The sequence below is a fragment of the Halichoerus grypus genome, chromosome 15 (genome assembly GCF_964656455.1).
Source record: "Halichoerus grypus chromosome 15, mHalGry1.hap1.1, whole genome shotgun sequence".
Classification (NCBI taxonomy): domain Eukaryota; kingdom Metazoa; phylum Chordata; class Mammalia; order Carnivora; family Phocidae; genus Halichoerus; species Halichoerus grypus.
Window position 1 is genome coordinate 18,634,657 of NC_135726.1, and position 10,858 is coordinate 18,645,514.

General features: G+C 56.9%; 1 protein-coding gene across 1 annotated transcript; it reads right to left on the bottom strand.

The window, feature by feature from the left end:
* Positions 1 to 883: 883 nt before the first annotated feature.
* Positions 884 to 10,077, bottom strand: CA7 (carbonic anhydrase 7). The gene is made up of 7 exons (XM_036115164.1): positions 9,934 to 10,077; positions 7,156 to 7,353; positions 4,063 to 4,181; positions 3,174 to 3,269; positions 3,008 to 3,070; positions 2,325 to 2,480; positions 884 to 1,658 (listed from the first exon to the last, which is right to left on the bottom strand). The coding sequence occupies exons 1-7, from the start codon at positions 9,971 to 9,973 to the stop codon at positions 1,536 to 1,538; spliced, it is 795 nt and encodes a 264-aa protein (XP_035971057.1). The 5' UTR covers positions 9,974 to 10,077; the 3' UTR covers positions 884 to 1,535.
* Positions 10,078 to 10,858: the final 781 nt, after the last annotated feature.

A 10,858-nucleotide genomic window follows, 5' to 3' on the forward strand; every position in this document is an offset into this window, starting at 1 on the left:
TTCTATGGCTTTTCTCCCACTTCTCAGCAGCTCCTGCTTAGGGTTCCCTGCTTTTCCTCCTCTGGACATCCTGGGCCCCCTCTTTCCTGTGTACCCCTCCCCTCTAGCCCCTAGACCTCACCATCACCTTGAATTAAGATATGCCAAAGCAGCCCAACCCTTTACCTCTCCCCTGGCTAAGACCGCAACATCCCACTAATTCCTAGCACTCCCCTCCAGGGCCCTGTGAGTGCTGCGTCCACCCTGGTCAGCTCCTGCCCAGGCTCCCCAGTCTGGGTGGAGGCCCAGGTACTTGGATCCTCTTTCCTTCCCTGATAGCCAAACCCTATCTTTGGGCTGCACCTCCTAAACTTTTCTCATCCAGCCCCGCTGCTCCTTACCTCTACCATCCTGTCCCCTTTTTCCGGGCCACTGGCCCGTGCCTCCGCCCTGCTGCCACTCCTGCCTGCTCATCCCCACCCCCCAGGGATCTTCCTCCACTGCACATGGGGTTCTGCCCCGCCTCTACCCCAGACTCTTCGTGACTCCCCATTAGCCTCGGGAGAGTCCCAGCCTCTCCCCCAGGGCTCCAGCGTCCCTGGTCCTTTTCAGCTCCACACTCTGGGCTCTCTCTCGCCTTTAGGCTTGCACACCTGCTTCCCCTTGGCTTCAAACTTTCTGGTCCCTTCTCTCTGCCTTGGAATACTGGCTGGAATTTAATTTTCTTCACCAGATGAGGTAGGCCCTCCCCCTTTTCTCTGCTCCCATGGCCCCTGCCCTGCTCTCTCTATAACCCTCACCCGCTCAGTACCCTTGTCCCTCCCCACATACTCTGCTTGACTCACCACCGTCAGTTGCTCCAATGCCTAGAACAGTCCCTGATACAGCACAGGCACTCAGTGGGTAGTTGTTGCATGAATAAATGAGTTTATTAATCTTTGCATGGATGGATTGTCATGTAGGTGGCTTTGGTGGCTGGGTGGGGATGAGGGAAGATACTACAGAAGCTGCAGCCAGTGTCTGCCCAGGGCAGCAGGTGGCTGGAGGGAAAAGGCCATGTCATCTCCAGCAGGCTGGGTGCTGATTTTAATGGCCCGGCAGTGAGGTGCGTGCATGGCAGAGGCCTGCAAAAGAGGTAACGCCGAGAGGGCAGCCCTGCCCCCCTCTAATTATTGCTTGAGTCTTCCTGGCAATGCCAGGTGCCTGCCCCAGAGAGCTGGGTCTCGTCCATCACAGTGTGAGCTCAGGGTGGGGCTGCTGCCGCTGCCAGTGGGCAAGACGGGAGGAGATTCCCAGGGGCCTTTGGGTCTTGGAGAGCAGAGGCAGCCTTAGGCTTGGACCATGCTCAGCTCCTGTCCTTCCTGTCCCCAGCTGAAGGGTGTCCCCTGACTTGAGGGTCCCATCAAGAATCCTCCAGGGTGGCCAAGGAGCAAGCCAGCTGAAGGGGGTGGTCCACAGCACCCCCCAGGCAGGGAGCCTCGGATGGTTTGGTGTCTGCTGACATGGAAGCCCTTGGGAAAATGGTGCTCTAGTGGCCGGCTGGGCAGGCAGGCGGCTCAGGCCCGGAAGGAGGCCTTGACCACACGGCCCTTCAGTGGCTGTGGCGGCCGGAAGTTGTTCACCATGTGGATCCTCTCATCATCCTCTGAGGTGAAAAGCAGGCTCCGGAACTTCTCCATCTTGAGAAGGCGGAAGAGATACTCAGGGCAGAATGGGGGTGCTGTGGTCCTCTCTGATCCCAGACACATCATCTGGCATACCTGGCCAATTGGCTCCACCTCTCCCTCCTCTTACTCCTAGGTCCTGTCCCCACTCCTCCCCACTTGTTCTCTCTTTGGGATCCTGACCTCAGTTATCCACCCACTAAGGGGCCTCTGAACCTGGCCCCTGCTCCACCTAGCTCCACTTCCAAATCCATCTAGCTAAAACTTATCAACAAATGCAGGATTCAGATTCTAACACAGTAGGGATCATCCTAGGATCCAGGGATCTCCCCTCTTAGCCTGTGGTTATGTCCTAATGACTAACAATCAAGCAAACTCCCAACCAAGAATCTAAATGTTAAAAAAAAAAAAGTGTGGGGGGGCAGCGCCTGGCTGGCTCAGTCCGTAGAGCATCCAACTCTTGATCTCAGGGTCATGAGTTTAAAGCCCATGTTGGTCATGGAGCCTACTTTAAAACAAAACAAAACAAAACAAGGAATCTAAATGTTTATTAGCAAAAGATGGGAGCCTTGATGGTGGGACCATAAGCTGTAGCTTTGTCGGTTGGGCGGGTGGCACTCCCTGGGATGGGCCCTGAGTGCCATATCCTCCCATCTCACCCGGGACTCTGGGAGAACTCACCTGCCTCTCAGAGATGCTGATAGGTTCCCGGAGCACAATCCAGGTGACGCTCTCACTCAGTGGGGGTGTCGTCAGGGAGCCCGGGTAGGTCCAGTAGTGCCGGCTGGCAGGCAGGAGGCACTTGGGGTTGAAGCAGCTGAACTGGGCTTTGGTTCCCTGGGGCAGGGCAGGCAAACCCAGGAATCAGCATAGACCTGCCACTAGGACCAGACCAGCATCCTCCCCACTCTTTGCTGTTGGCAGGATTTAGGCTTTTCCTTGGCCCACTGATGCAAATGTGGGCATAGGTCTGTGATACCAGATGCCGTCTCCCCCCGGGCCTGGGCCCTGTCCACCTGTTTGCCGGTATGTAAACCCTGCTGCTCCTAGAGCCCTCTGGTCTCCATGTTCTGTCTCTGCCACATCCTCCAACTGCCCTTAGCTGCCTGTAGGATGGCCACTGACTCAACAAGCATCTTACCAGTCCCATACCCACCCGGGTGATGTGCTGGGCACTCCGCGAGGCCACTGACGCTGGGGAAGAGGAGTTATTTGGGGGGCACTGTGGCTGCTCGCCTGTACCCTTCATCTCAGCAGGGGTTTGCTGTCAGATTGGAGCGGTGGTTGGTCCCACCCTCCGCTCCAGCCTCTTCCCCCCTCCCGCCAGGCTGCCCTGGGTCAGGGGTATGGACCCCCAGTCTCACCTTAAACCGAACCATATAGAGCGCATCTGTCAGACGGTTCATGCTGGGGTGCTCATCCCCTGTCTGTCAGGGAAAGGGTAGAGTGAGCCCAGCACCCACCATGTTTGGAACAAGGGGCAGCGCCAGGCTTCCCGTGCCCCTCTTGGCCCCAGTAACCACCCCTTACCTCCAAGAAGACACCGACCACAGCCAGGCCATCAGGTGCTGAGGCTGCCTCCCCAAAGGTGCTGTACTTCTTGGCGTTCCAATGAACAAGGTGCAGCTATGGGGGCAAGGCCAGTGCTTAGCGCCTCCGAGGGGCCATGGGAGCTCAGAGCCAGGCTTCCCTCACTCCCACTGGACTCCTGGCCCCTCTGCAAGAGGGGTAAGGCTGTTAAACCTCCCAGGCCTCTGGGAGGGGCCCGTAGAGCCCCCAGTGGAGCCCCCAGTGGTCACAGATAACATCCACACTGCTCTGGGCCCAACCCTTTCCTGAGCCCCAGGTGACCTAAAGAGGAACCTGGTTCGGGCCTTGCCCTCAGTGAGCTGTGAGATAGATAATGGCCCTCCGAGTGACACATCTTGGAGGACGCGGTGCCTGCAGCTGAGTCTGAAGAGTAAACAGGGGCTTATCAGATGGAACCCTGGTGAAAAGTACCCCAGGCAGAGAGACTAGCATAGGCAAAAAGCCTGGAGGTTTGAAAGAGCTGGGTGTGGACAGGAGATTCATCATATGCCGGCCAATTTGGGGAGAGGTCAGGAAAAGATGAGGCCAGGCAACGCCACTACGTGCAGGGCCTTGAATGCCAGGCTCAGTCCTTAAAGGGTTGTTAGCAAGCGTGTGGTGGGACCGGACTTGTCCTTCAGAAAACTCCCTCTGGATATACAAACCAGGATATCCATGGGCAGAGTTCAGTTGGAAGACCCTGTGCTGGGGGCAGGTGGAAGGTGTCTCTCCCAAACCCCCTGGGTGCCCCTCCTCACCCTCTCCAGAGCCCCACACCAAGCACCCATCAAGTCCCTGACTCTCCTGTCCTTCCCCAAACAGTACAGGGATTCCGGTAGAGGGCCCTTACCTCGCTGGGGAATGACTTGCCATCTACCGTGTGCTCTGAGCCCACACTGTGCTTCTTGCCCCAGTGGAAATGGAGCTGCTTGAGCCGATACGGCCCATCCAGGGGCCCCCCAGTCACCACTGCAGGAAGAAGTGGGGTGTGTAGTCACTGATGTGAGAGATCCCACACCTCCCAGCAGGTGGTGATGCCAGGCCCAGGCCAGTGTCCAGGGGCAGGAGAAAGTTTTCATTTGGAAAATTCGTTGGGCTAACTAGGCTTGGGTCCATCCTCACCCAGTCCCCGGGGCCCTGCAGGTGGCAGAGATAGTGACAAAATACACCAGTCCACTTGGCCATCCTCCCCATTCCTGCCCACTTTTTTTTTTTTTTAAAGATTTTATTTATTTATTTGACAGAGGGAGAGAGAGAACACAAATAGGCAGACAGGCAGGCAGTGGGAGAGGGAGAAGCAGGCTCCCCGCTGAGCATAGAGTCCGATGCGGGACTCGATTCCAGGACGCTGGGATCATGACCTGAGCGGAAGGCAGACGCTTAACCGACTGAGCCACCCAGGCACCCCTCCTGCCCACTTTTGCATGGAAGCTGGGACCTTGTCTCCCAGGCCCCCATTACCGCTAACAAGAGGCCTCTCATGTCTGGATCCCTGACCCAGGGCTAGATTAGAAGGATTCTTTTGTTTAGTCCTTCTAGAAGCCTTATAGAAGTCATGAGGGACAGCACCTATTGTTATCTCTATCTTATAATGGAGGAAAATGAGGCACAGAAAGGGCAAGGCATTTGGCCAAGGTCACACAGCAAGGCACTGAGCTAGGATATAAGCCTGTATATCCTTCATAAGGCCAGAGCCCAAGCCCCTACTCGCCAGATCACATTGTCTCCCTGGAACCTTGAGCGTTCTCAGGACCTGGTGTTGTCCAGAGACCAGCTCCTGAGGGTCCACACTCTGATGGCCAGGCCGAGGCCATCTCCCGTGGCCTCTTGGGAGGTCCCTATTTGTGCTGGTTTTGTGACTTTCTCACCCTGATACCTGGTGAGCTGGGGCCATGCACAAGGCCTCCTGGGACTGATTGAATTTCCAGGTGAAAGGGATCTGGCAGTGGAGAGAGCCCCAGTGAGGCCTGAATGTGAGCCCTTGGATCAGGTGACGGCCCTAGGCTCAGAGTTCCACTCTGAGGCCTGTCCAGAATGGGTGACCAGGGCAGGGCCTTGCCCCTTGTGGGCCCTGTGAGGAGGAGGATGACCCAACAGTCCAAAGGCCCTTCCTTGCTACCTGGCCTTATCCAAGAAGCAGGATCTGTCCATAGCATTCCTAGAGGGTTGACAAAGGGAGTCTGGGAGGGTGGCCATGGCAGGGGCCCGATCAGGCTGTCCCATCCTGGGGAGGCAGGAGCAGGAGGGCCTGCAGGCTGAGCTCCCTGATATGACCTCTGGGGGCCCACCTGTCTGAGCATGCCCCACCTGGGATGCTGCAGTGTGGTCTCTCAGGGAATAAACTCCCTACCTAACCCCTTGAACTTGGCTCCTTTAGCCCTCTCCCTCTGTCCTGACTATAGATTATACTATCACTCACTCTGCATTCACCATGTATTCAGCACTCTGCTGGCACCAACCCCATAGTGTTCTTGAGAGGAACATATTATCACCCCCATTGGACAGATGTATGGCTGAGGCTCAGAAAAGCAGGTGTCCTGCCCAAAGTCACACAACTGGTGAGTGGCAGAGCCCCAACTGTCTCACTCCCAAGCTCAATCTCTTTCCACTGACTCCCTGCCTCCTCAAGCCTGGGCATTCTGGTAGGAGACGGAGCCCCAGCCAGGCCTCAAAGTAAGCCACTGGATCAGCGATCCAGAGGCATGCCCCCTTGGACTTCCTCCCCACTTCCCGACAACAATGGCCTTCACTAAGCTACTGAGGTGAAGCCTCAATGCCCTCTGAAGGCTGTTAGAAGGTACAGTCACATGAAAACTGTTCCTTTAAAAACTGTCATTTAGGGTCATCAAGAGCCCCATGTGCCTCCCCCAAGCTCTGGTGAGAGGCTTTATTAAAAATTCTGTACCAGGAAGGGTTGTCTCTCTTCTGAGGGTCTGCTGGATTTCTTCCCTTCTGCAATAAGAACTATAGCTGGTCCTCTTTCCCTTTTTTCCTAGCCTACCAGGGAACTCAGGGCTAAGCAACTAAGATCACTCTTCTCTGGCTTCCCTCCTCTTCTCTGCTTTTTGATTTTCTGCTTGAAACGTTAAGTTCCCTTGTGTGCTTTCATTGTATGTGTGTGTGGGGGGGGGGGGAGGTGGAGAGGGGCAGAGTACCAATTACTTCCTTACACAAGAAACTCTAGCAGCTTCCCTCCTTGCTCCACTCTACCCTTCATAGGCCTGTTCATAAGGATAAAATCTCTTCACTGAGGAGCACTCCTGAGGCTTCTGCCTCGGAATTTATTATGAAAGAACCTAGACTCTCAACCCAGGGTAAACAGATGTCATAAGTTCCTGCTGGCCTCCTCTGGCCCAACTGGCTGGAATCTTGAGGTTGAGGATGGGCTGGAGACAAGACCTTTGGAGTTGGACCAGGCTGATTTGGGCTTCCCCGCTCATTGAGTCTCTGCTTGCCCATCTTAGAGGGGGGTTCTTGAGAGGAATAAAAGAGCCTCCTAAGACCTTAGCAAGGGACCTGGCACACAGAACACTCTAGCTCCCTTCTGTCTCTGGGCTTGGCCAGATCACACAGGGAGGAGGGTTTGGCCTTAGGCCACACAGCAGGTCAGTGACAGGGCCTGGAGTGAAAACAAACCTGACCTAAAGCAGTAAATGGAAGAGAAGGAAGGGAATTCACAGTTCTTGAGGATCTGCTGTATGTCAGCACTACAAACATCACTTCCGTTTTTCATTGTTCCTCTCTATGACCGCAGAGAGGTAAAGAGGGTCTTTTTGCTCCCATTGTATGCATAAGGAGACTGAGGCTCAGCACAGGGCTTCAGAGCTGATGAGAGGTAGAGCCTTCCTTCCCCACCACAGCAACCTGCCCTTCCTGAGCCTGCCCCTATGCAGGGTGAGGACCCCAGTGGGAGGGGGGCCAGCCTCTGGCAAGGGCCACTTACCAGTTCGGTCATCGCTGTCATTGAAATCCACCTGGACAGAGTGGCCATTGTTGGTGATGCTGAGGGATATGCAGGCCTCATAGGAAAGCTCCAGTGGCTTCAGGCTGGGCGAGTACACAGCCTGGCTGGACACAATGTTGATTGGTGACTGGCGGTCTCCCTGGGCAATGGGATACAGCTTGTGCCACTGTGAGGGGCCTGCAGGTGGGGAGAGGGCAAGGGCTCGGGCTAGCTGGGATCTCTGGGCTGCAGGCCGAGGACGCCCGTGGGGGACCGTCTTCCCGATATCCCTTCAGATGTCAGCCTCTGCTTTGGAGCTGTCCAGTCCCAGCTCAGCCACTTCCCTCTCTGCCTCCATTTCCTTTCTGCAAGATGGCCTCACTAAAACTCTCCTCCCAGAGGTGATAGGAGGCCCAGAGAGGTAATTCATGGAAAGGAGCACAATATAGCCACAAGCCCAGAGGCGGCTCTAGGCAGGGACTCCTCCCCAACTCCCAATGCATGCTCACAGTGAACCCCAGGCCTCTGAAGTCCCTGACCTGACCCTACCAGGTATCTAGCCTCTTCCCACACCTTGAGCACGTTTGTGTTGGTGTTTGTGATTACAATAACAAAAGCTAAAGTCAACCTAGCTTGGGCTCTGTGACATGCGCTTGCTCCTCACAACCATACTGTGAAGTAGAAACCAGCATGATCCCCATTTCATAGATGAAAGAACTGAGGACCATTCATGCATGCGCGCGCGGACACACACACACACACACACACACACACACACAAACTTGGGTACAGATATAAACATACAGCATGTGCATGGGCAGCCCCAACTGCCCTCCCCTGGCATCTACCTACAGATCTGTAGAGAATTTCATGTGTGCACACATATGTGTACAGTGACCTGGGTTCGTTGGGCTCAGAGTGGCCAGGCCCAGCAACATACATGAGTACAAACACACACACAGTCCTGCCGACTGTACCTGACACACGCACATGCACCATCACACACAAATACCCACTGTTGTAAACCCAGGTCTGCAATAAAAGACTACAGCAAAACACATGCTCGTGCAAGCACATACACACGCACACACACACACACACCTGCGTGCACACCCACGAGCGCCCACCACCTGCCTCCCAGAGGCTCCATCTGCAGCCGAGAGGCTCGGCATCTCCCTGGGGAACATCCTGAGATACAACCTATTTTTAGAGCTATTGCCGGCTGGTGCTTCTCCCCGTTTTTGGCTTCTTAAGTTTTCCCGAGAAAACAGCAGCAGGTGCCGACAGAGCTGTGTCCCCAGTGGATGACTCAGAATCGTGGCCCAGACCCACTGGGTTATTTTTGAAGTCCTGCGAGCATGCTGCATGCCCGCACCTCTATCTTCTGTCCTTCCCTCCCTCATTGCCCCTAGACTGAATGACCCAGGTCTGGCTGGGTGAGGGGCAGTGGCCTGAGGGTGGCAAGCCCATGGGGCAGGCCATATAGGATACTGTATGCTCAGAGCTGGTGGGCAGGACTAACAGTCAGGGGACTCCACTTCTGGAGGAAGCACCCAGAACCTAGTTCAGGGCAGGTGCTAGAGGGAAGATGATCTTCTATGGGTTCTCTCAACCTGCCCCTTCTCTGCCTCTCTCTCCAACTCTGCTGGTCTCTGTTGCCTTTTTCTGAATGTCTCTAGCTTTTCCATGCCCAGATCTGGGGGTCTCCCCTCCAAAGTATGCTCCTATGTCCCTATGTCCCAGAGGGAACCAGACACATCACAGCACCTCCCCAGCTCCCTCTGGCCCACTGCAACCTCCTAACCGCGAGACTAGCCCAGGACCTCCACCCTCCCTCAAAGAGTGATTCCCAGAAAAGGGGAGATGAGGCGTGTTCCTCTCACCAACACTTCCCTGTCTCCGCACATCCACCTACCCTGCCTGGGGTTTCCTTCTGGCAGCATGGATCTTGGGTCTTCATTGTTCACTGGATGGAGGGGGGAGCCCTTGCCCCACACCTCCACCCCAGCTTGGTAAAAAATAGCCCAAAATGTAACTGACCTGCCCCAGACCCACATTCAAGCCATCTGGCTCTCACCTCTGCCTCTTCTCCCTTCCTCTGCATCCTAAGGAAACTGAGGCAGGATCAGGGAGCTATTTTCCCAGACAGGAGGTTAATGTGGGCCATGCGCTCCCACGCTTCACACCAGGACGTGCTCAGACACCCTACTCGATGTAGACACCCAGACACACGCGTGCACCCCCAAATTCCCCCTTCCCTCACATACCTGCCAACACAAAAGCTCCGACACTTCCGCGGGGAAACTCTCCCGGGGACACCGCGCCCTTGTCCAGCAGAGCCCGGCTCCCGGGAGGTCCCCGCACACACGCCGTGCGCGCTCCCCGCACAGACACCCGCGCACAGCGCCCCGCCCCGACCGCCCCCAGCTGCCCAGGGCCACCTCCGCCCCCTGTGCCCGCCGCGGGTGAGTGAGTTCGGGGCCCAGGTCTGGGCGAGAACGGCAGTCAGGGGCTGCGCGGAGGAGGTGGCAGGACGCGTGCTCAGCCGCGGGGTGGCTCGCTGGCGGCGGGGCGGGCCGGGTCGCAGCGCGGACTTTGGGCCAGGAGCCGGGGAGCCGGGGCTCGGGCCGGGCAGGTGGCCTGGGTTATGGGCGCTGGACCAGAGCGGGGTCCCGGTCTGGCCGGAGGGTGGGGGGCTTGCGGGTCCAGGAAATCCGACTGGGCTCGAAGGTCGGGGGTTAGATCCGGAGGGTAGGGGCCGGCGGGGTCTGTACCTACCGTCGATCTGGCCGTAGCCCCAGCCGTGGTGGCCGGTCATGCCGCTGCTGTCCCCGCAGCCGTGCACCTGCCTGTTCCGCTCAGTTCCGCTGGCTCCGGCTGCGGCTCCGGCCCGCTCGCTACCGCCGAGCAGCCTCTTAAAGCTGCGGCGCGCGGGAGGAGCAGTTCCTGGGGGACCCGCCCCCCCAACCCCCAGCAGGGCTAAAGAGGCCAGCGGTGCCCCGCCCGCGCCGGCCCGCAGGCCAGTTGAACCCCAGAGTTGAGTCCAGGTGGGGGGTCTGGGGACCTAAAGCTCTCTCCCTACTCCCCATCTCCCCTCCCCCGCCCTGGCTAGAGGACTCTCCCCACTTTTCACGTGTACAGGCTCCGAACTGTACTGTGCTGAGGACTGCCCTGGTTTCTCCACATCCCATCCCATCCCGGGGCTTGTCCCTGAGCCGCAAATCCCATTACCGGGGACCTGGACTCTGGGTCCTGAGTCCTCTGGGATTGGAGAGTCCCCTCTAAACTGCAAAGTGCATTGACCATCAGGTGTCCAGAACTGGAACCAGACACTGTGGCAGGTGCTGGGCCAAGCTGTGGGTCCTTCCTGCCATCTAACTCTCTTAGCTACCCTAACATTTGGTGGTACTTCCAAGAAGCCTCTTTCACAGAGAGAGGGCTGAAGCCTAGAGAGGTAAAATGATCTGCGCAGCATGCAAGGGATTCCCACCCAGATGGTCTCACTCTAGACACTGTGCTCTTTACCACTTCTCTTTGGTGCTGGGGGCAGGGGTCCCATAGTAATGGGGGTCTAGGAGTCTGGGGTAGGAGAGGGGACAGGACTGGCAATCCAGACCCCTGACCCCAAAGGGGGAGTGGGGAGGAAGTAGCATCAACCAGCGGGCATGAGGACAGATGGTCAAGAGCTCCCTCACAGAACCAA

Coding starts and splice junctions, on each gene's coding strand:
- CA7 (XM_036115164.1), bottom strand. CDS start 9,973: ATGACCGGCCACCACGGCTGGGGCTACGGCCAGATCGACG. Junction 3,071..3,173: donor TGGTCGGTGTCTTCTTGGAG/GTAAGGGGTGGT, acceptor TTTCCCTGACAG/ACAGGGGATGAGCACCCCAG. Junction 2,481..3,007: donor TCTATATGGTTCGGTTTAAG/GTGAGACTGGGG, acceptor GCCCTGCCCCAG/GGAACCAAAGCCCAGTTCAG.